The following is a 21,670-nucleotide window of genomic DNA, read 5'->3' as shown; positions in this document are numbered from 1 at the left end:
ATGCATAAAAAAAACAGTAGTACAAGTTAAAGTTAAAACAAAATATGTCGAGAAAATTCTGGTTTTATGTACTGAAGCTACTTTTTTTACAAGTAGACAAAAAAAATCAGAGAAATCAATGTAGGAGGGGTTGTTTTCACCGATACCACCAACATACTAGTCTTACTAGCTGGGCAACAAAGGAAAAGTTTTTGTTTTATAATTATATGTTACGTTGAATTTTTTTTGGAAAGAAAATTTGGAGCTCAAAAAAGTGGATAACAAAGAAAATACATTATTCGAATGAGAAAACAAGATTGGTGCGAAAAATCATGGAGGGTTAAAAAATTAAAAAAGTAAAAATTAATACTTGATTAGATTAATTAAAATATATAGAAAAGTTTCATTCACGTTAAAAAATCGTTTATTAGGTATAGATCCTTCCAGTTCACGTAACAAGCCAAGTAGTATCAGCGCTTTGGTGGTCAGACATGAGAGTCACCCGGCGCGTTTGTCATAAAAAGAAAAACCCTCGTACGAATCATGAAAATGAACAAACATCAAAATAAAATAAAGGGTTTTGCCTCGTTTTTTCCGTGTCGCCAAATGATCATCAAGCAAAAATGAATCACGAGCATTCGATACATCGATCATGATATAACTCGAAATGACCGTTGAATCACGATATTTATTTTACGTCTCCAACAGAGTGCAGGCAAACTAAACAACAACAAAAAACCCAAGTTTTTTGTTGTACCCTCAAAAAAAAAGTAGAAAAGTCGCGTGATGACCATAAATCGATGATCGATCGACCTACACCAACATCATAAACACACGTGTATCGCCAAAAAAAGTAAAGTCCAATCACCGTATAAACGACGTATACGAAGCCGTTTCTGGAAAAAAAGAGCCAGAACGTCAACAACAAAGTATCAACGACCGGGACCGCCCGGCAACTTTCGGCTTCTTCCACGCGAAGGCCGTACAACATAATAAATTCAAGGTCACTGCAGAAAAAAAACGAGGGGGGAAGAAAAAAAACGATGCACCTGACTGAAAAGGCCACCCGAATTCCCAAAAATCCCGAGTCGGTCGATCAACCTGACGAAGATGAAAAATCCATGCACAACGTACGTCACAAAACGGGTCCCCCTCCCCCGTTCTGTTGCTCGCAGGTGCTAATGATCGCGTGCATCCGAAGCGCCCGAAGGGGGTAGGGGACGGGGCATCTCGGATAATCGTCCCCCGCGTAGCCGCGACCTAGAACTTGTATAAATATGGCCTGACCACCCGAGACGCGAACAGTGGCGAACAGGTTTGGTCAACATCAACTCGCTCGCTGCACCATGGCTCGGCTCATCCCGTCCACGACGCTCTGCCTCTTCGCGCTTTTCTTCGTTTTCTTCGCCGTCGATGCCGAAGTTCGTGAGTATCCCAAGTCCACGCATTGTTTTGTGTGCTCCCCGAGCTCGTTGATACGAGCAGTGCCACCCCCCCCCCCACCTTGGCTTGTGTGGAAAATATATCACTGCTCGTGAATCTTAAAAAAAAAAAAGAATAAAAATACATTACGTATTTGATAAACAAGGGTGTACGTTGTGGCGAGAAGAAAAAATCAACAGCCGCCGTTTGCGAGAGTTAAATGCTTAATTTATCGCGATTGAAAATAATGACGCCCCGATGGTGTATACCTTGTACTACCTGGTGTTGAATATGTACGTAACGCGCGCGTACACTTTTTATATGATAATGTGTCACGGCAAAGTAATCACTTTTGTCTGCGCATTGTAATTACAAGGCGCGATTTAATGCCATCAAGGTAAAACGTGATAAAAATGCCTCTCTTTCTCTCTTCGTGGCCTTACTAGTCAACGCGAATATTTACGGGTTTTTTTGCTTTGTACGCACCTTTTTCCATGGGTAATAAATTATTGTAACTCGTTGTTGGTAATCTCCTTGAGTATCTTTTTTCTTTTTTTTTCCAATACGATAATAATACTCTTTTTTGGAAAATTCAGGATTTCATCCTAGTGCTTGCGTTAAGTGCAATATGTTGTGTTTGCTACTGCGACATTCAAAGCTGAGTAAAATAACATACTCGTCAGCTTTATTTAAACAACGTGTAATTTCAAAGTTAAAAACCTACTCCCATCACCTATAAAAATATTGATTCAAGCATCTGATTTGCATCAAATATTGATTCGCATAACATGGAATCTTTAAAAAAAATCTTTTTTTTTCATCGATATAATATTTTTAAAATAATTTACGTATTAGTATAAGATTACATGTTTTTCTAAACAATTAAGAAACAGTGTGATTTTAAGTTTAAGTGACAAGATAATTCGAAAATTGTTAATTCCATTTTTCAGTTTTAATGAAGTATCGTATTTTTTCCCAAAAATTTGATACACTTCTTTCTTCCAGAAAATTTTAAATAATTCTTTCCTTCCTCAGGCCGTCGATGAAATTAATTTAAAAATAAATTTTCAATAGTTTGTTTATGCATAAGCTGTTTGAAAAAGATTGGTTTTTCTCAATCTACATTTTCTTATAATTTTGGAATTTTAATGAACGTAAGCTATGGACCTCTCTTTCGACAACCTACAAATTTTCCACGTGGAATTTACAAATGACTACGTTTAGTAAAAAACTGCAATCCTTCGTAATGATTCGATAAAATTTTATTCTAAATTTCTCGTAGTGCAAGCTTTGCATCGATCACGAACCTATTTGAAAAACGTTTTAGAAACGTGTTTTGCAACATGAGGATAGGAATGATTCATGTGGAAAAAAACTTAAAAAGTTGTACCTCTGGATTCCATCGACCGATTTTAATGAATATTTCATTTTAATTGCTAACGCACAGTTTCCACTGACAAAAAATAAATTTTGTTGAAAAAAAAAAATTACTTAAAAATAGTAAGTTTGAGAAAAAGCCATGAATGCGAGTTTAAATGTTATCCAATTATCAGTAGTTTTTTAATTAAAAATTGTTTTTCATTCTAGACGGTCATCAAAGCGTATGTGGCTTATTAAATTCGGAAAAAATCTGAAATTAATAAATATTGTTTTCGTAACGTGTACGACAACGCTATACATTTTTATAAAGCATTAAAATTTGACTCTGCAATTGTATAACCTTGCACTAAAATGACAATTACCAATACTTGCATTGAAATTGTAGTAAATACCAATTCAAAGATTGTTCAACCGCATAAAGAACACATCTTGGTTATTTTAACTTTGCAGCATCCTACATTCACGTGTGCGGTCGTCGCAATCCCCAAGTGGACCAATGCATCCAGGACAGCGTGCACGCGCTTTTGCCGAAGCTCAAGAACGGCCTACCAGATTTGGACGTACCGCCCCTCGAGCCCATGGAAATGGAGGAGATGACTCTGGCCCAACTCGACACTTTCAAGGCCGTCGCTACGAATTGCAAAATTTCCGGCTTGTCGAATTTTTACTACAAACATTATCACGCTGACTTCGAGAAGAAGCAATTCGAGATGGAACTTGTGTTCCCCGAGGTGATAATGAACGCCGACTACGATGTCAAGGCAAAGATTATCGTGCCCATCAACGAGAAAGGACCCATCCAGACCGTCTCAAGTAATTATTTTTTTTTTTTTTTCATTCTTCACTTTTTACTTTTTTGGAGATAGTTACTCTTGCGGTGGCGCAAATATATATTTCATGAAAAATGGTATACGTTCGTTCAATCGTAAAAAAAAAAGCAGTAATTCTAAAAGCTATAAATGAGTCACGCTTTCTGAAAAAAAAGAGAATCCAACGATAATGAGACACGCGCAAAAAAATTAATATCGAAAAGTCGGCTGAGTGTTTTTTTTTACAGGTGATCATTGGTCGGGACTAGAATTTAGATTAATCTGGAAAATCGTTAAATTGGCAAAAAATCTGTCGAGTCAGCCGAGTTTTTTGCCGGTTTGACGATAATTATCTACTCATACAAATGAGGTGCTTTTTGCATCTCAATAATGAGAAGTACTGATGAAATTAAAGTGTCATCTTTATTCTCCGAATTCTCACGAGTATACTTATGCACACCATTTTTTGCACCAAGAAATTTTAATGGTAAACTGCTGACCAAGATTTAGTTGATCAAAAAATAAATTAAAGTAGATAATTTTTATTTTTATTGACATTTGAGAAAAAACGTGAATTGGATCAAATTACCATTCAACGTTGCTGTTTGACATTTCTCCAAATCTTTGTTGAATCATCGCACAGTAACATTTTTTAAAACAGAAACAAATTAAAAGTACAATAGTTTGTTGTTGTGGTCGTGCATCAAGATTATCACTGAGATGTTGCTGTGGTATACACTACAAGAACTTCCTCGATTTGTATTTTACCTTTTTTCATAAGTTCATAACTACCCTTAGCCGACCCGCCAAATAAAACATCGAAACACCCTCTGTGTATAAGTGTAAAACTAGAAAAACAGGAAAAATGTTTCTCAGTGATCATGTGTAGGGAAAACCATAAACGAACAGCTCGTACGAGCTACGTCATCGCAAAGGGCCAACAAACAGCATTGATTGAACCAAAATGTATTAAAAAAAAATCGTGAAAATGTTGATCAACGGTACATCTGTTGCAGAGGACGTGGTGGCTAAGGTGGTGCTGAAGTACGAGCTGGTGCAGCGCCGCGGCCGCACGCTCATTTACTTCCCGTCGATAAACATGAAGCTGCACATCGGCGACTACGAGGCGGTGTTCCGGCCGACCCCGGAAGGCGGCACGGAGAACCCCATGAGCCAGGCCATCAATCAAGTGCTGGTGACGAGCCGCCAAGAGATCATCGACAGCATGACACCCAACATCGAGAAGACCGTCTCGAAAAAGATGCTCGAGCTCTCCAACAAGATATGCAAGCACTTTACTTTCGACGAGCTCTTTCCCGACAGCGTCTAAACTTATCGTTTCCCTTTTTTTTTTTTTTTGCTTTTGCTTTCGACCCGCGAAAAACACTTGGTTGAGTTTTGTTTTGTTTTTTTTTGTTTTTTTTTTTTAGTTATGTATACTTACTTCAAAATTCATTTTAATATCGTAATGGTTCAGCAACACACTTTTGCCGCAAACTTGAACATTTTACTACATATTGAACGTGTTCGTATAGTTGAACCGACGCAATTATTTAGTTTCGTTGAGTGCCATGTTAGCAAGCAAAAATGTAGTCTGTCAAGTGCAAAAAAAGATCCTAATGAGACGCGCGATATTTTATTTATTTATTTATTTTTTTTTTGTTTCTTATTTGTTAAGACATCTACGATTGTTTTAATAATCATTGAGTGACATTGTTGTACCTATGCGGGATTTTTGAATTGGCGGTGATCAAACAAATAACATTTTGCGTGAATTATATGGTGCCAAATGTACATAGTTTTAATTGAAATGATAATTATTTATATGTGAAATAAAGAGTCAGTTTATTTTACGATAACACCCAGAGGCACACATTCATTTCGAAATTCCATATTTTTTTACCTCCCCGACGCTCGACCTCGCCTCATTTGGCTTCCGTCTTTTAAAATTTACAAGTGTACACGACGAATTCGTATCTTTTGGGACGTGTTACTTTGCTTTTTTTTTTTTTTTCACGTGATCTGATATACGAGCCTGAAGGAGTTATTTTGCGTATCCCCTCGCGGACCGGTTTGCCGGAAGGAATGTAATGAATTACACTTGATAAAAATTGTAGTGCATACAAAATTACACTTTGGGCCGGAGATTTTTTTTTTTTTTTTTGCTTTTCTGAATAATAACTCATGGATCTTGCTTTAAAAATCTGATTTATGTTGGTACTTAAAAATAATTTACAAGTATGAAAGATCCGACGAAAAGAAAATGTTAGGTTTCGACGCGATCGCGAATGAATCGTCAGCGATAATTTATACTTGTACGTACCTGTTTAGCTGCTATACATCATGCTGCAATGTCTTTCAAGTATAATTTAAGTAAAAAAGTGAGTAAAACTCGTGGAAATTATCGACCAATGGTAGGACAGGTATTTTATGGTCCGTGGAATCGTGAACGCCGATCGGTAGTGTCCTGCTCTCGAACGCCACCTGTACCTATAACAATACGATATTCCCAGACTACACAGACTGGATGTCCGCTTGTTCGACGATTGGTTGTGGTACAGCTATTATTGGAAATTTATAGGTAATTAATGATAAAAAAATTTAATCGATAAAAGACAAATCAGTCACAATTTTGTCATCAATTTATGAAAAATCAGTAAGACGCTCGCAATTTCACTCACATCAAGTGTTCAAGTAAAAATTTGCGTGGAAAAACATAAGTGAATACAATAAAACAATCATCGACTACCTCCGAAAGGGAATTGGGAGGGATAGTCATCGATGGATATTAATAATACACTTGACAATACATGCCTGCATTCTGCTATTTTAGCTGCGGACTTGGCACGAGTTGCGATTTAATATTTGGATACATCGCTCGAGTGATTATTATACTCGATACAATTTTCAAAGTTATGTGATAAGTACGTGAATCGTAATTACTAAAACTAATCCTAATAATGACAACCTTACGTAAAGAACATATTATTGAAATTACATCACTCGGCTACTTATATACTTTTGCATCAAAGTTAGGTATATATACCGAAATATAATTAATATACTATCCTTAGAGTGACCAAATTTTGCAAATTACAGCCAATTTTTGGGGACAAAAGAATTTTGTGGCCATTTCGCATAAAAAAAAAAAAAATTTCGAACATTACAATAGATAATCGCGAGACACCGTCTTGTCATCTTGTACCCGATCGACGGCATTTGACTTTGCTGATTTGGTCACCCCGTAGAACCCTTCCAATGGGACTTGTCTACAACGATATATACGTATATTCTTCATGTTAACGATTCAATTTATATACGAATATCGCGTTTCGAGTATTACACGTGTAATTTTTCATACGTATACGCGCAACAAATATCGCGACGCTCAAAAGGCATGGAAAAAAAAATCAAGGGCTAAATTTTATTTTATTCCTCCCCTTTAGATATTCGTGATGTTATCTTGGATCTTTAGACAAAGTACAAAGATTATTCGACTACTCGATGTACAATAACCCATAGCTCACTTGTGAATCAAGCGACGCACAAATTATTATTCTCCGGACACGTTTGTACGTCGGACTTTTTACCTTGGCGCGATCGAGGATACAAAGAAATGGAAAAGTAAGGGTGCACCTACAAAATGCTGTATTTGTTGTGCCGCAAAAAATTATGTACACGTTGGTATAGGATTTTGTTGATAAAAAAAAAAAGAAAAAAATGAAAAAAAAGTAATAATCCTAAGGGATTGGAATAACGTCGATGAGAAGAGGAAAAAATGATGGAAAATGGTGGACCTGTCGCACAGGTAATGATAAAAATGACAAACGAGGGAGTAATGAGGAGGGTGATGGTAAAATGCCGATGACAGCGAGGGTTCTCAGAAGGCAGGGAACAGTTGGTTGTAGGTGAAGGGATTAACGATCTTGTTGCTGATGTCGGTAAAGGCGTTGGACAGGGCCTTCTCGATGAGGGGCTGTAGCTCCTTGAGGAATGCGTCAAAGTTGCTGTTGATGGCGTTGTTGATGACGGTGCCGAGGGTCGGGTCCCCGTTGAACAGGTTCTCGAGATTGAGGGAGCCCTTGCGGATGGAGATGCGCATGCGGAACTCGTTGAGCGTTATGTGGTCGTCGCCGTTGATGTCCTTGGACGTGGCCGCCTGGATCTTCACCGAGCCCGTGGCGTCGGTGAAGTTACCGGTCAGCGGCCCGCTGCCCCGGATCGGCAGCAACAGCACCTTCCCGTTTATCTCGTACAGGCCCTCGATGTACAGGTGCGGCAACAGGATGTCCATGGCGAAGCGCAACGTGTTCATGTCCACCCTGTACATTTTTTATCACTCGATTTTCCTTTTTCCTTTTTTTCTTTTTTTTTTTTCCTCCCCGCAAATTTTATAACTACGTTGCGTCACTGATCGATACATTTCTTATCTGTAACGGGACGCTCGTTCGCGGACAACAGTGGAACGTCACTGTAACGCCACGGCTGCGAGGACGCATCCATGGAAAACGCGGGACTTTGGGCCAGCGAATTTTTCAAATTTTTATTCTGCTCGGCAACTCTTAGCGCGAGCCAAGGTTAATGGAAACGTAATTTCGCGTCACCGTCACGTAGAGCAAAAAAAAAAAAAAAAAAAAAGGGGCAGAGCGAATGCCGTTCTAATAGTCAACGCGACGGTGGAGAAGGGAAATTAATTTTTGTGGTGACGAGTACTTGCGCGTTGAGTCGTCGATAGCTCTGTCGCGGTGAGTATACTTTTGCTCGGATGTCAGGTACTAATAATAAAAGTACGCTATAGAATACAAAACAAGAGTGGCTACAAGGTGTTGTTATATTATCATTGCTAATTTATTCCTCACGGGTGATCTCGGAGTTGTAAATTTTGCCAGTTGTGTCGGACCGGGATGCCCGAGATGACAATCACTGATTTTTCACAGGATGCGTCGGTGGGCATACGCGAGTTACACGGAGGAGCAGCGCTGAAAACGTGCCAGAACGCGGGCTTGTAAAAAATAAGCTACACACGTACAGTTTGATCGCCCGCGTAGGTGGTCTCGCGGCTCGTTTTTTTTTTTTTTTTCTTTTATTGCCCTCGTTTCTACGGATGGGCTTGTGCCGGCTATCGTATAAAACAAGTGATTTAATCATAATTCACAACTTTGCGGTGTGGACAATGAGCGGATGTTAATATTTTGCTTGCGGTCGAAAAAGAAACGGCGCGAAATTTTTTTATTGCGGTCCCCCTTACGGTTTTAACGAGCGCACCGGGCGACGGTATGTGGTTTGTATATTTTTATGCTTACGTTTATACTTGGTCACTTTGGTGCGCGCAAAGCTTTAAAGATGCAATGAAAAGCCACCGACGCGGCAGGTAAGTGCATTTACGATTCGTGGAGGATCCGCGGGGAAAAAACTCGTGTGGGCTTGACCGCGGCGATTGTAAATGACAAAACTGACCCCGCGATGGGTGTAAAAGGGTGCACGATGGGACAAGGGGAGAACGGAGAGTATCCTTTGTGCGGCCGATAAATTGTCGTCCTTGGTAGGGGTCGTTAAATTTCACGGGTAAATAAGTCCGGCGCGGACGAGAGGCCACTTTTCCGCTTCCCGGAGGCCTCGCCGTATTTTCATTCGAACTACGTACGCGCGCGCACGCTCGTCGACGCGGATCTGTTTTCGTCTATTATCCGCGAAGTGCTCTTTCTCTGGCACAAGGTGCGCTTCGCTCGTTGCATAATGTACGAGCTACGAATAGAGATATTCGGGACGACTGTGGAACATAATTGGACGCGAAATCGAAAGATACACACGAGAATACAACGCGTGGCTCTGATTTTTTTTTTTTTCTCTTTCTTTTTTTCATTTCAAGATCGCGTCTTTGGTATGGTGAGCGCGTGTCCGTTCCTTTCGTCGTCCGACTTACTGGTGGACACGATACATCTCGCATTCGTATGTATAATATACGTTACACACGTATGTGGCGATCTCGTGCGCGTGGATTCGTTTGAGCATTATTTTTCTTTTTCTCTTTCGGCTCGCGATCTCCATCTCGGCGAGCTGCTTTGTTATTCGTTTCTTTGATTGTTTTCCGTATTTCGCAAGAGATTCCGGGTACCGATCGTCGCATGCGAGGGAAAAAATCGCCAGGTTTCGGTTATATTTTTCAACACGATCAACGCAAGAGAGAACACGAAGATTCGTCAAAGTCAATTTTACGGGGCACGTGCAAAGGACAGTAGCGCGACCGGTAATTGAGCCGTGCTAATGACAAAATAGATCGTAATCGTTCCAGAAGCCGGAATCCATCGATCGTCGGAAGTGCAATTACGCGTTTTGTTATTCGATTCCCTGGCAGTTTTTCTTTTTTTTTTTTTATTTCTTACGATCGCGCCAGTGTGACGATTTGAAGCAAGAAAATAAAAAAGTTTTGTTCGGAACGAGGCGCGCAGTTAAAATCGGCACGTGCCCCGCAGTGAGACGCGTCGAGGCACGCGAGCGAAAAAAACAAAAAGAAACAATCGCGATTGCAAAATTGGTCGCAAAGTGTATAGATGCATGTTGTTTTTTTGTTTTTTTTTTTTCTCTTTTTGATAAGCGTGGCAAGAGCATACCGTCATTGGAGGATGATGTGGTGGTAAAAACATGTGTCGCGGCTCACCTGAGCTTCTGGATGTAGAAGTTGCTGGCACCGTAGGCCTTGATCTCGCGGGCGGTGATCTTGAGGCCACCCGAGCCTTCGGTCGCTATGAGCTCCTTGAGGAGCAGGGGCTCCAGGGACGGGATGTTGTAAGTTGGCTCGCCGGTCACTAGCTTTGGCTTTAGCTCGTCGACGCTCCTTCTGATGCAGTCCTCGATATGCGGGTCGTTTCGCTTGCACACGTGAATAAAGTCCGCTGCGCGTGGGCAAAGAAGAAGAAAAAGGTCAACTTTTTTATTACTTTTTTTTCTTTTGTCTAGAGGAGCCGGAATAATGAGAGAACGAGTTGGTACGCTGCGTCGAGGACAGCTCACCGGTCGGATCCAACGGAATATTTTTTCGGTTCGAAAAGTTTTTCTCGATGTTCCCGATCGGTTGAAAGAGTTATTTTTTTTTAATTAAACTCTTCAGGTCCTCAATTCGCATGGTGCAGCTGTTATATATTATAACAAATGCAACTCGATGAAAATTGTTGTGAATTTCAACAAATACGAAAACAAAACCATCCTCCAAAACAGGCTCTCTTCGTTGTCAAATATAAATAAAAACTGCATGCCATAATATAACAGATGAGCTCAAAAACGACGCATTGGGTGGAAAAAAAAGAAAGAAATAAATGAGGAAAATAAGAGAAAAAAAGTAAACACCATGGACTTACGAACGTCGACGGCGAGGGTGCAGCCGATGATGCTGGCACAAAGCACTAGAGCGAAAATAGTCGCAGAGTGTGCCATGTCGTGTAAAAAGTGTGCAAAATCGCGCTAGTTGAACTTGAACGACAAACTGTACAGGCGAAATAAGCAAAGAGGAACGTCCGAGAGGACAATTGATTTCGACGTGGTCCCTCGTGGCAAATGAATTGGACGGAGGCAGTGTTGAGGGCCTTATAGTCGCCCCCTCTCCTGCACTCGCCGAGGCGGTCCGTCTATACAAGTCAGGAGGACCATTGTACGCGACGCCGTCGCCAACCCGTCACGCGTGTGTATGCGTGTAAATATACATACGAATAAAAGGCTCGCACACGTGGATGACTGAGCTGCAGGCTCCCCCCTCGCTCTTTGACTCTTTGGATGGGGAGGCTCGAAACGAAAAAAATATCTAGATCCCTCGCAGGACCTCCGAGGTAAGGGGGAGAGCCAGAGGGCTTTGCTCCGGGAGAGAGAGCGAAGCTTGACATTGGCCTTCCTTTGGCATTCGTTCCTCTACACGATGGGGGAAGGCGGAATCGTCCTCCGGACTATCCGGAAGCATTTTTTTCCCTCTCACTCTCCGATACGCGTGCGTAGTGCTCGATCGCTATTTTTTTTGTTATAAGCCATCGCTTGAATATTTAGTTCGGACTTTATCTTTGACCTTTGGCCTGCGCTTCTTCCGAGTTGCAATAAATATGGGTTTCCCATTCTTTTTCCGTTTTTTTTTCTTTTATGTCTCTATGCTTCACGTCCTTTTCAAAAAAAAACCTACTGTGCGATACAGTTCCATGTACATCCTTATACGCAGTTTTTTTTTTTTTTTTTTTTCTAGTAATTTTTTCAACCCTTGTAACCAGTTTCCCAACTTTTTGTTTTCGTTTCAAAATTTTTATTGACTGTTGATGATCCTTGCTTTCGTAATTTCGAATACGTCGCCAACGAGACCACACGATTTGAGGCTTGATGGCAACTTTGTGTTTGACATTTTGCAAAGTGAGTGATTAAATACGTTTGCGCTCATCATTTTACAACTAAATTGTTTTAGTTACATTTTTTTACGTGAAACGCCTACTTACTGAGAGACGTGTTATCGTTTTAGCCAATAACGTAAGTTATCGACGAAAACAAGCTCTCTTACTTTCTATTTCGGGCGGAGTGAGAGTCTCCGAGCGGCTTTTATCGAACGATGACAGAAAGAAAGGAACAAAAATGCTGAAAGCCATTGTTTACATGGTCCGTAAATATTTTACCGGTATCACAACGAAATTTTTACTACTTTTTTTTTTTTCAAATTTTTTCTTTCGGCAGATGTCGAAGACATCGACTTTTTTAAAGCTTTTTACAAGAATCCATTTTTTTTGGTCTTTTACTCCAATATCTTAGATGGTAGAAATTGGCAATGAAAGTGGTAACACATCATTTTTTTCATACCCTCACCTTTAACTCGACGTATGCAAAATCGTGTATCTATACATTATTCGTTCTTCGTGGACTCGTAGATGTACCCTCCATTAGATATTTTTACTTCGTGTATATTATAATTATACAAGAGCTGTAGAATATTTATTTAAAATTTTTTTGCGATATAATTTTTTTCTAAAAATGTAATTTATCACTTATGCTAAAAACCATTACTCCTTGTAATATTTTGTGCTTGACAAAATTTTTTCCAACAAAATCAATGCATTATAATTTTAAATAAAAAAACAATCCAGAAAAAAGTAAAGTTATTCAAAACTTTGCAATAAACTTTGTCATACAAAATGTATTGCACTTATTGAACTCAATGTTGTTGCAACTGTGACTTGTCGACGCCTCGAGAACTTTGTTGGCTCAGCGATATTTTTTTGCAAATACATGTCCACCTGTGCGCTGTTGCTGAAAATCTGCTGAAAAAGTGTACGTCATTTCTAAAACGTAATTCTTATGGAGGATAGATTCACTCACCAAAAGTCGAACAAAACGTGCACAAAAAATGAAATTTTTGTAAAACTCAACATCACACACACAAAAAAAAACCTATTTTGGTGAAAATATATAATCTTACCAAATATTTACGTTCCATTCCAATGTTTTCCACGTTGTATCCAAGGAAAAGTTAGATAGCGCCGTCTCACATAAATTCAAGATTGACGTCATTATAGCTCCGAAACACAAATATTGCGCGTTTTTATAAAAAAGCCACGTGGTGTTCTCAATTTACTTTCTATCAGCCTTATTTTGACTGGACAAAAGCTTTTTTCGCATTCATCCAAGATATTTAAGTAACGCACCAAATTAAAATGTGCCTTTTTGCGGAAAAGTACGTGATACGTTATTGCGTACATGCAAGGAGTTTGCGAACGGGTGACGCAACGATTCAAAGTCAAGGAAGGATCGTTGTACTTCGCTGGTGGTAATTGCGCCAAAACAAGACGGAATAGTTGCCGCTGCCGCAAACCAGTAGCGACGTTCAAAGATGTAATTTTCTATAAACATCTTTACATCATTTATCAAACCTATACTTGACTGATTACCGCATTATGATCATAGGCTGCCAAGATCATGTGTTATCTAATCACGTTTTTGAACAACTTTTTTGCGTTGGCCCCTATGTTGCAACAATTAAACAACATAACGAGATGTATACGTTGGATTTTTTTGCTTCTGGCCATAATATATAAATGTACGTACAAAAAGAGTATAAAAAATATCGTTTATTATTGCAATGCACGAATCTTTGAAGGAAGCGACACTTATAAAGTCACAATTCATTGTTAAGATAAAAAATATATCCGCAGTGTTGGTTATGTATATCGTTTAGGACATTAGCTATGTATATAATATATTATTATATACCACAGCAGTGCCGTTAGCGATTGTTCGGAAAGACCAATTGTTATTGCGCGCACACGTTACACAAGCACGCCACACTTGCGAGAGTTAATAGACTTTTTTTTTCATTGTCATTATAATTTGATTACAAATTTTCCTTCCTCGTGCACCTTCTTTTTTTTTTAGTCGAGTGATAAATGAATCACGGGTTTATCCGTACGAGTACCTCAAAAGCAGGATCGGACAAAAAGTTTTAGTCTTGACACCGATTGAAAATTTTAATTCGTACTAATCTTTCTTTGATCCTTATTTTAAAAGTTTTGCATTAAATAACGCGTATTTCTCCTTTTTTTTAAAAAAACTAAAATCTCCAGGATCTTTGGCCTTGGAGCTGATCGATTCGAATTAAATAAAATTACTCAGTTCATAAACATCATTATCAGAAATTCCACAAAAAAACCTCCCTCGAAATTTTTTTTTCGTGTACCATTTTGACCCCCAAAAATATGGACACATTACATTCAAACTTTGACGTGAAATCATTTTATTTCCATTATTTGGTATAATACAAGTAAAACATTTCTAGGATTTTTTTGTAAGCCTGATAATTTAAGAGTTAAAAAATTCATTATTCGTAAAAAAAATCTCATAATTTTGAGAATTATTTACTAAAAAAAAAAAATCAGGATTAGAGAAACATTGCTGATAAAATTCGAGGGTGTGCGTGAAAAACTACTACTTCTAATTTTTGTGGTCTTCTACAACTACAATTTTATGTCATCATGGATTTGTTAATGTACACGCACGAGTGTGCCCATAAATTGTAGTTAATCGAGTCGATCGCCGCTATTACACTTGCAAATTCTGACTCAGAATGATTTCGAAAACGTTATCGTGACAGTTATCAGAAAATATTGCGTTTTTTTCGTCAATAATTGCACCTAATCTCCAGAATTATCTAATTCCATTAGAGACCAAAAAATAATTAATGATTCAGAATTAAAGGCGCACATGACACGCAACAAGTCAAAAAAAAAAACTGAGGAAAAAATAAAACAAAAAATATCAAAGCAGTGACTAAAACCATAGGGACGTATATTATACCAACGACCTATGACGCCTCGCACTTGATTGTCGGGAAGACCATCGGGACACCGCCGACGTGTATACTCTTACTGGAAAAAGCGCGCGTAATTCAGTGCCAGGTTGGACGAACAAACCATGAGTTAGAGTGGCTTTTTTCCATACGATTGATTTCTTCTTCGTCTCGACTCCGTATTGTTTCCTTACAATGAGGCCCAAGACACACTCTCTCTCTCTCTCTCTCTCTCTCTCTTTCTTCACTTGACACTTACAACGGAAGTTCATGGAGTCCATGTTGGCAGTTCATGCGTCGTACAATTCCTACGTGAATCAGGGGGCAACCCGTATTACGAATACATTGTACTGTAACATCACCATAAGATGCACATGTAGCTTATTTACAGAGAGAGAGAGAGAGATATTCAAATTTATCGTCCCTCCTGAACGTACCTGCACTCACACTATCATACGACGTGCTCGTAAAAGCCCATATCCGTTAAATAATCCGCGAATATGTTACCTTATCTACGACTCTTTTTCCGCAATCTTCGGAGGGGCAATTTGTGAAAATTACTTTAGCCCGACAGCGATTCTCCGAAAGAGCCGTCGCATCCATCAGCAGCACCGATTTTTTTTTTTTTTTTTTTACTAGTCGCGCATGCGAATAACGTGGCAACGAGCTCCCCTCCGACCACCTTCTTCAACTTCTCTGTGCTCTCGAGTCGATAAATTACAAGCAATAAATGTGCTGCTCTCTCAAAACAGATAATTCCTCTTATCCTCGGCAAATGTATACACCCGATGAGATCTTTGAAAAATCACAAGGCAGAAGAAAGTAAAATCTCATTTTTCAGTTGAACCACTTTCTTGACTCATAATATTACATACTACAAGGATATATACTTAGGCCCACTGATGAAGGAAAAGTTACTTTATCGATAAATAAATGAACGTTGCCATTTTACCGGAAGAACTGGAATTAGAAATTAAATTCTACATTGAAGTCTATCTTTACCTCGAGCTCAGGGGTGTTTTTGAAAAGTGAGCCATTTAGTTTCCCATATGAACCAGGTCAAGCTAAAGAGAGCACCTTTCCAAGTTTCGTCCTCTCCATCTCACGATTTTTTAAAGACTTGGACCTATACGTGATTTTTTTCCTACGTGCCGCGCTGCATGCAATCGCATTTTGAATTTGGAGCCTCGTATAGCTTTGACGACCTCTGCAGGTTCGAGATCTCCGCGTACAAATGAGAAAAAAAAAAAAAAAAAAAAAAATGTGTTCATTCACTTCCACTACTTGGTTGGCAAGCCACGTAAAATGATACGTATTCACGCAACGTTACACTGCTGGGAAATATTTTGCCAAAAAACACGTCGACCGGTTACCTATTAGTAAATATTAGATGGTGAGTTTACCTGTTTAACAAAAATGACATTTTAACTCGGACTTTTCTTCAACTCGGTCCTAAATTAGATTTCATCGATTTGAAACAAATTTTCATTAAGGATCAACACCTTCAACAATAATAACCCGAACAACAACGCGTCTACGAATAAGCCGAGCATAGATACGACATGCAAACGTTGGAAAGAAAGGAGTCTCCGTATACATATATACGTACACCGATATAACAGGTTTGCGAGCGACGTTTTCCCACTCGCGTGGTATATACACCGACGAATCATGTGACACATCTGCTGGATATGCGAATGAAATTTCAATTTTTCCGGCGAAGGTTGAGTCCGCGCTCGCGCTGTCCTTAGCCTATAGAGGAATGATTTTGCGCTCGGACTTTTGGTTTTTATGAATGTTCTACCGGAATTTCGTCTTTTCTATGTTTGTTGCTTGTTTTTTAGAGCTTTTTTTTTTTTTTTTATTTTTTTTATTGACAATAAAGCATGAAACTTAACGCGCGTTACTGCTGCCAGTGACGTATGTGTGTACCTACGCGGGAAAAAGTCAGTTCGCACGAAAATTTAGCATGTCGGTCACGCCCCGTGCAGGTACAGCGTCAATCGCCAAGGGTTTTGAATACCGAATCGCTGCGCGACGCCTGTTTTGCAAAAGTTCGCGCGCAAACCGCCTCTTCTACGTCACTGCCACGTAATTTCGATCGAAAGATCGTACTGACTCTAGACGAGTGTAAAAAAACGCTGAATCGAGCTGCGCTCGTGGAAGTATTTTTTTTATGCATTATTGTTTTTAATTTTTTTTTTTTTTTTTTTACAAGAACAGTTATTTGTTGCTAAAATTAAACTTACGTTTTTTTTTAGAAGCGAGACGACTTTATTTTTGGTTTTTTTAATCATTCAAGCTATACAGAGTCCCCCTGAGTTTATTTAATGAGTTCTACACTAAAGACGAATTATCACTTCAATGTTCTAGAATTAATTTTATATTTTTTTTAACTATACTATTAGATTAATTCCTTATTTTGCTGAAATGTGCAACGTTACCACAGCATTACTAGACAAGTAAAAGTAGACAAGATAATTTATCCACTTTTCCGTTAAATCAACGGATGGAACTCGCATGAAATTTATCCACCAGCGGAAACAAAAGCCAGTCCATGAAAATTATTTTATATGAATATAAAGATTCGGAAAAGTTGGATGATATTCTAATATATTTTAATCAAGCTACAGCAGCAATAAAACTCGTAACAATTTTCATCACAAAAAATCAAAATTACAATGGTACGATTGTAATATGCTGAGAAAACAATCATCGTTGACGCACTCTAATATATGATATAATAAATAATTTACAACTTATAGTTAAAACGATATCCTAAAGTATTCGATACTTATTGTAATAAGTAGGACTAATTACAGCCTAATAATGATGATAAATCTATGTCAACCTATTCTCTTGGATCGTTTATCAAATTTTTTCTCTTTTGTCATCATTAATTTCCAGAAAAGTTGGAAAAAAATCCTTTTTTTTATGGTCGCTTCAATCCATAATAAAAGCATTGTACGGTATTCGTGAGAAAATTCTCTCGACAAAGGTGGACATGACCTGGATGAGTTTCCGCTTCAGATCAGGTTTCATTTCCTTCAAAAGCTCCTGACTGTGGCTGTTGATAAAAACATTGAGTGCATGTTCTGAAACGAAAGAAAATCCCAATCAATACAGTACTTAATTAACTTTTATGGCACCGGAAGGAAGGTATGAAATTTGGTTTTTTTCAAAAACTCACGAATAAAGGATTTGGTACCGCCTGGTAAATTTGTTACGCCCATCTCGATGTTGGGCACTTGAAAGTCCATTTTGAGTTGCTGAAGCCTCAGGAACTTTTGATTCCCAGAGAAGTAGGGCTTGGCTCTGATGAAAACCTTGGCCCTAACGTGGTCTGAAAAATCATACGATTCCCGTTACTATGGCCGTATTGAAAAATTGCATCTTCTCTTTAAATTCCCTCGTAGAACTATTTTTTTACAATTTTTTTTTTTTTTGTTTCAAAGTTTGAAGAGTCAAAAAAAGGGTTTCAATGTACTTGTAAAGTGTTTGAAAAATGTGGAAAAAAAAAATGCCCAAGGGAACTCGCAAGGGAAACAGAAGACACAGCTCTGCAATGCCATCAGTCGGCCAAAGCACGTCCACAGTGGTTAACGTACAGTATTTTCCCCAGTACTGCCCGGCTCCGCCGGCCTGGACGAAAATAAGCTTTCCACTCGAGTTGTACTTGGCGTCAGCGGATATCTCTGGTATGCTGAGCGACAGCTGCAGCTGCACCTCGTCGTCGGTCACTTGGCTGCGCAGACCAGTCACTCGGACTTTGGAGACGCCGCGAGCCGTGATGTCTTTGAACTCTGCCTTGTAACTGCTGGGCCCACCGTCCAGGTTTATGTGGAGCTCGTCCAGGATTATCGGCTCGACTTCGCTGGGGCTGTTGTAGCCGAGCTTTGGCAGACCTGCACATTTTTTTTTTTCATTCGAGTATTTCTCTTTTTTTTTTTTTTTTTTTTTTTCTTGCGCGGATGTTTATACGCAACGTAAAATATGCTTAGTACAACAAATGCGTGAGGGCTGATACTTTGATGGTTAAAAGTAATTTCAACTTACGAGATATTTTCTATTTTAAATTCTGATGATTTACAAAATTTTTTGGATAGTTTTGCAAGCATAGTTGTTGGTGATTTTATTCATAATAGTTTTTTAAAGCAATAGCTAGATTAAAAGATTTTTCGATCATCCACGTTGAGATTAATTTTCATGGATTTTTGATGAAAAATTCGATAAATATTTTAGTCGTTCCCAAATTTTTTTACGTATTTTGAATCATAAAAAATATTTTTCTGTCATAAATTAATTTATTCATTTTTTATTTATTTATTCATCTATTCATCATCTAATATTATAGAATAAATAAACGAATTTTTAATTTACATTTAAGCATGCATTTATGTAACTGTTGAATGAATTTTCTAAATATAAAATTGACCATTAAATTAACTGAATATTAAAGTACCATAAGAAATTATTAAAATTTGACCAGTGTTTTTTTTAAACCAACCATACTAATGAAGCATCGAGTAACTCGTAAAACGCTCTATTTTTATTTTCTTCGAAAAGCCGTTTTTAAGTTTTTACTGATATACGTGATGTAATTTTAAAAAAATAGTACGCGCTTCCCGCAAAAAACTGTAAGTATTTTGTGAATAAAAATTTTCTCTCCTCGCAAATTTTTTGTATTTTATGCAATAATATAATCCCTTACAAATTGTAATTACTTTCAGTGAATTTTTTATAACTAAAAGTTTTTCGTATAAATTATTATTATTATTTATTTTATTTTTTATTTTTTTTATGAACTTAGTGTAACATTCCAATGTCGAAAATTGAGAAAAAATATACTTTAAACCTACAAAATGTACAAATAAAACTACAACTAATTTTAAAAATTAAAATAAAAACCAATCAATCAGAGAAATTATATTTTTGAATATTAAGTTTGAGCACACACTGGGTGCCAATTTTTTTATGACAACGCACACAAATAACCACTAACATACCTAATTAGTTTCAACTAATAAATAAATAAATTTAACTGTATCTCTCTGTAGCTCTTTCGTAAATGATAAATTATTTTGCTCCCTTTAAAGTGTCCTTTTCTTCCGCACATTATTATAAATTGCTCTTTGCAAAAGTGTTTGCCTTTCATCTGCAAAAACCAAACACAGGCCGCATTCAACGACAGACATGTAGGTACACAGTTACTTAACTCAGAGCAAACATTTGTGATGTGAAATACTCATGAGCATAAATCTGCGTCACAATAAACATTCTCACGCATCCATTTGACGAACCGCAAATTTTTTTTCTTTTACCGAGTTAACAATGATAATTACACAAAAGCTGCTCTCGCGCGCTTTACGTGTGCTCATACACTATATGTTGCAGCAAATTATTACTTGCGATTACATTCCTCGAATTTTGTCAGGGTGTATTGGGCAAGAAACAAAGTTCACCCCCTCATCTTGCTTTTAGAATAAATAGCGTCAGGGAAGAAAAAGAATAAAATTATTTTTCCGCGTCACCATCGGCACCAAAGCTGGCACATTTATATCACAAAGAGCTAAAGGTATAGTCACCGACCAAAAACAGTTCCGCACGCGATATAATACCTCGATCATGTCGTCTTCTCTGAATGTAGGACGCTAATTAATAAGTATGCGTATATACGCGTGTACATGTATATATAAACGTAGAAGTCGGTAACGACTACGTCGTCGACACTCGAGTCAAAGACACCGTTATACTTATAACCTGCTTTTTTCCTTCTCATCGCCTCTGCTCGCCTTCTTCCAGCGGTCTCACTTTATAAAATACATTACGTACTCTGCATAAGAAGGGAAACTAGCGGTTTACGTCAAATGTCGAATTTTTACCCAAAATTATTCATACGATAAACGGCTGAAGAAGGAGAAAAAAAAAATACGATTGGTAGCTTCGCTCAACCACATTTTCGGCAATGTAAAAAACGTATATTTACTTAATCCGATGGTTTATTATGGCAATCAAAAATTATGATGCACAATATGAGTTCAAAATAGTTTTGACTCTGGTACAACACATCTTGATTAAATGTTAAAAAACAGCACGACACACAATGATAGGAAATTTAAAATGATGATGATCATCAATTTCACGGATTACAATTAATTGAAATAAATGTGAAACCATTTAAAAATTGACTACAGCTCTTTAATGAAAATCCATCGCTCCGTAACGTGTTAACTAATAAAACTCAGATCACACCAACTATATTTACTAAATAAACAACGATAACAGTTAAAAAACCGGTCTTATTGTTATCACTTTATTTTTCCAAGATTCCCAAAGATTCAATTTACTAAAAAAAAAAAAAAACACTCAAATCGTAGCCAGTCCACCACCTTAGATTCCCTATATCATCGAAGCAACAAAACATACACACAGAGAATCTTGTCCCGGTAAAAAACAATTCAGAGCAGTATAGGTTGGATGAAAACAAAAAGGCCCGTAGCGTCAATGAACTCACCGTGTCGGAAGCGTTCCGCCAGCATGTTTGCCGATCTCTCGAGGCAAGCCTCGAAATCGGGAGCATATCTCGGGCAGGGCTCCAGGAACTCGAGACCCTCGTACCTGCCTGTGACCTCGTGGACGTGGCCCAGCACAGCGGAGACGACGACGGCAACGTGCACCAGTGCCCGCACAGTCTTCATGGCGACGAAACTGGATCGCTCTCCCCTCGCCGATGACCGATCGGCAGCGAGCGAGGAATGACCGGTTCTCGGGAGACGCGCCC

The 21,670-nt window shown here is 38.4% G+C and overlaps 3 protein-coding genes across 3 annotated transcripts; 1 reads left to right on the top strand and 2 right to left on the bottom strand.

Annotated features, from left to right (window-relative positions):
- Nucleotides 1–1,276: 1,276 nt before the first annotated feature.
- Nucleotides 1,277–4,988, top strand: LOC106640805 (uncharacterized). Its single transcript, XM_014354949.2, has 3 exons — nucleotides 1,277–1,404; nucleotides 3,232–3,594; nucleotides 4,607–4,988. The coding sequence occupies exons 1-3, from the start codon at nucleotides 1,326–1,328 to the stop codon at nucleotides 4,918–4,920; spliced, it is 756 nt and encodes a 251-aa protein (XP_014210435.2). The 5' UTR covers nucleotides 1,277–1,325; the 3' UTR covers nucleotides 4,921–4,988.
- Nucleotides 4,989–7,319: 2,331 nt separating this feature from the next.
- Nucleotides 7,320–11,151, bottom strand: LOC106640806 (Juvenile hormone binding protein 3). Its single transcript, XM_014354950.2, has 3 exons — nucleotides 10,946–11,151; nucleotides 10,249–10,483; nucleotides 7,320–7,912 (listed from the first exon to the last, which is right to left on the bottom strand). The coding sequence occupies exons 1-3, from the start codon at nucleotides 11,019–11,021 to the stop codon at nucleotides 7,471–7,473; spliced, it is 753 nt and encodes a 250-aa protein (XP_014210436.2). The 5' UTR covers nucleotides 11,022–11,151; the 3' UTR covers nucleotides 7,320–7,470.
- A 6,663-nt stretch (nucleotides 11,152–17,814) lies between these two features.
- Jhbp2 (Juvenile hormone binding protein 2) lies at nucleotides 17,815–21,625 on the bottom strand. The gene is made up of 4 exons (XM_014354947.2): nucleotides 21,404–21,625; nucleotides 18,498–18,794; nucleotides 18,080–18,232; nucleotides 17,815–17,984 (listed from the first exon to the last, which is right to left on the bottom strand). Exons 1-4 carry the CDS (start codon nucleotides 21,585–21,587, stop codon nucleotides 17,833–17,835), a joined length of 786 nt encoding a protein of 261 aa, XP_014210433.2. The 5' UTR covers nucleotides 21,588–21,625; the 3' UTR covers nucleotides 17,815–17,832.
- Nucleotides 21,626–21,670: the final 45 nt, after the last annotated feature.

The sequence above is a fragment of the Copidosoma floridanum genome, unplaced genomic scaffold (assembly GCF_036245765.1).
Source record: "Copidosoma floridanum isolate Cflo_tuat_1 unplaced genomic scaffold, Cflo_Japanese_pri ptg000013l, whole genome shotgun sequence".
NCBI classification, from domain to species: Eukaryota; Metazoa; Arthropoda; class Insecta; order Hymenoptera; family Encyrtidae; genus Copidosoma; species Copidosoma floridanum.
Note: the sequence above shows the minus strand (reverse complement) of the source record. Positions and strands in the feature narration are given on the sequence as shown.

What these genes read in the sequence shown, in the direction of transcription:
- LOC106640805 (XM_014354949.2), top strand. Translation starts at nt 1,326, where the DNA reads ATGGCTCGGCTCATCCCGTCCACGACGCTCTGCCTCTTCGCGCTTTTC. An exon ending in CGCCGTCGATGCCGAAGTTC is followed by an intron (nt 1,405 to 3,231) that starts GTGAGTATCCCA and finishes TTAACTTTGCAG; the next exon opens with CATCCTACATTCACGTGTGC. An exon ending in ACCCATCCAGACCGTCTCAA is followed by an intron (nt 3,595 to 4,606) that starts GTAATTATTTTT and finishes CATCTGTTGCAG; the next exon opens with AGGACGTGGTGGCTAAGGTG.
- LOC106640806 (XM_014354950.2), bottom strand. Translation starts at nt 11,021, where the DNA reads ATGGCACACTCTGCGACTATTTTCGCTCTAGTGCTTTGTGCCAGCATC. An exon ending in CACCCTCGCCGTCGACGTTC is followed by an intron (nt 10,484 to 10,945) that starts GTAAGTCCATGG and finishes GCCCACGCGCAG; the next exon opens with CGGACTTTATTCACGTGTGC. An exon ending in TTCTACATCCAGAAGCTCAG is followed by an intron (nt 7,913 to 10,248) that starts GTGAGCCGCGAC and finishes AAAAATGTACAG; the next exon opens with GGTGGACATGAACACGTTGC.
- Jhbp2 (XM_014354947.2), bottom strand. Translation starts at nt 21,587, where the DNA reads ATGAAGACTGTGCGGGCACTGGTGCACGTTGCCGTCGTCGTCTCCGCT. An exon ending in GCAGTACTGGGGAAAATACT is followed by an intron (nt 18,233 to 18,497) that starts GTACGTTAACCA and finishes ATGATTTTTCAG; the next exon opens with ACCACGTTAGGGCCAAGGTT. An exon ending in CGGTACCAAATCCTTTATTC is followed by an intron (nt 17,985 to 18,079) that starts GTGAGTTTTTGA and finishes CTTTCGTTTCAG; the next exon opens with AACATGCACTCAATGTTTTT.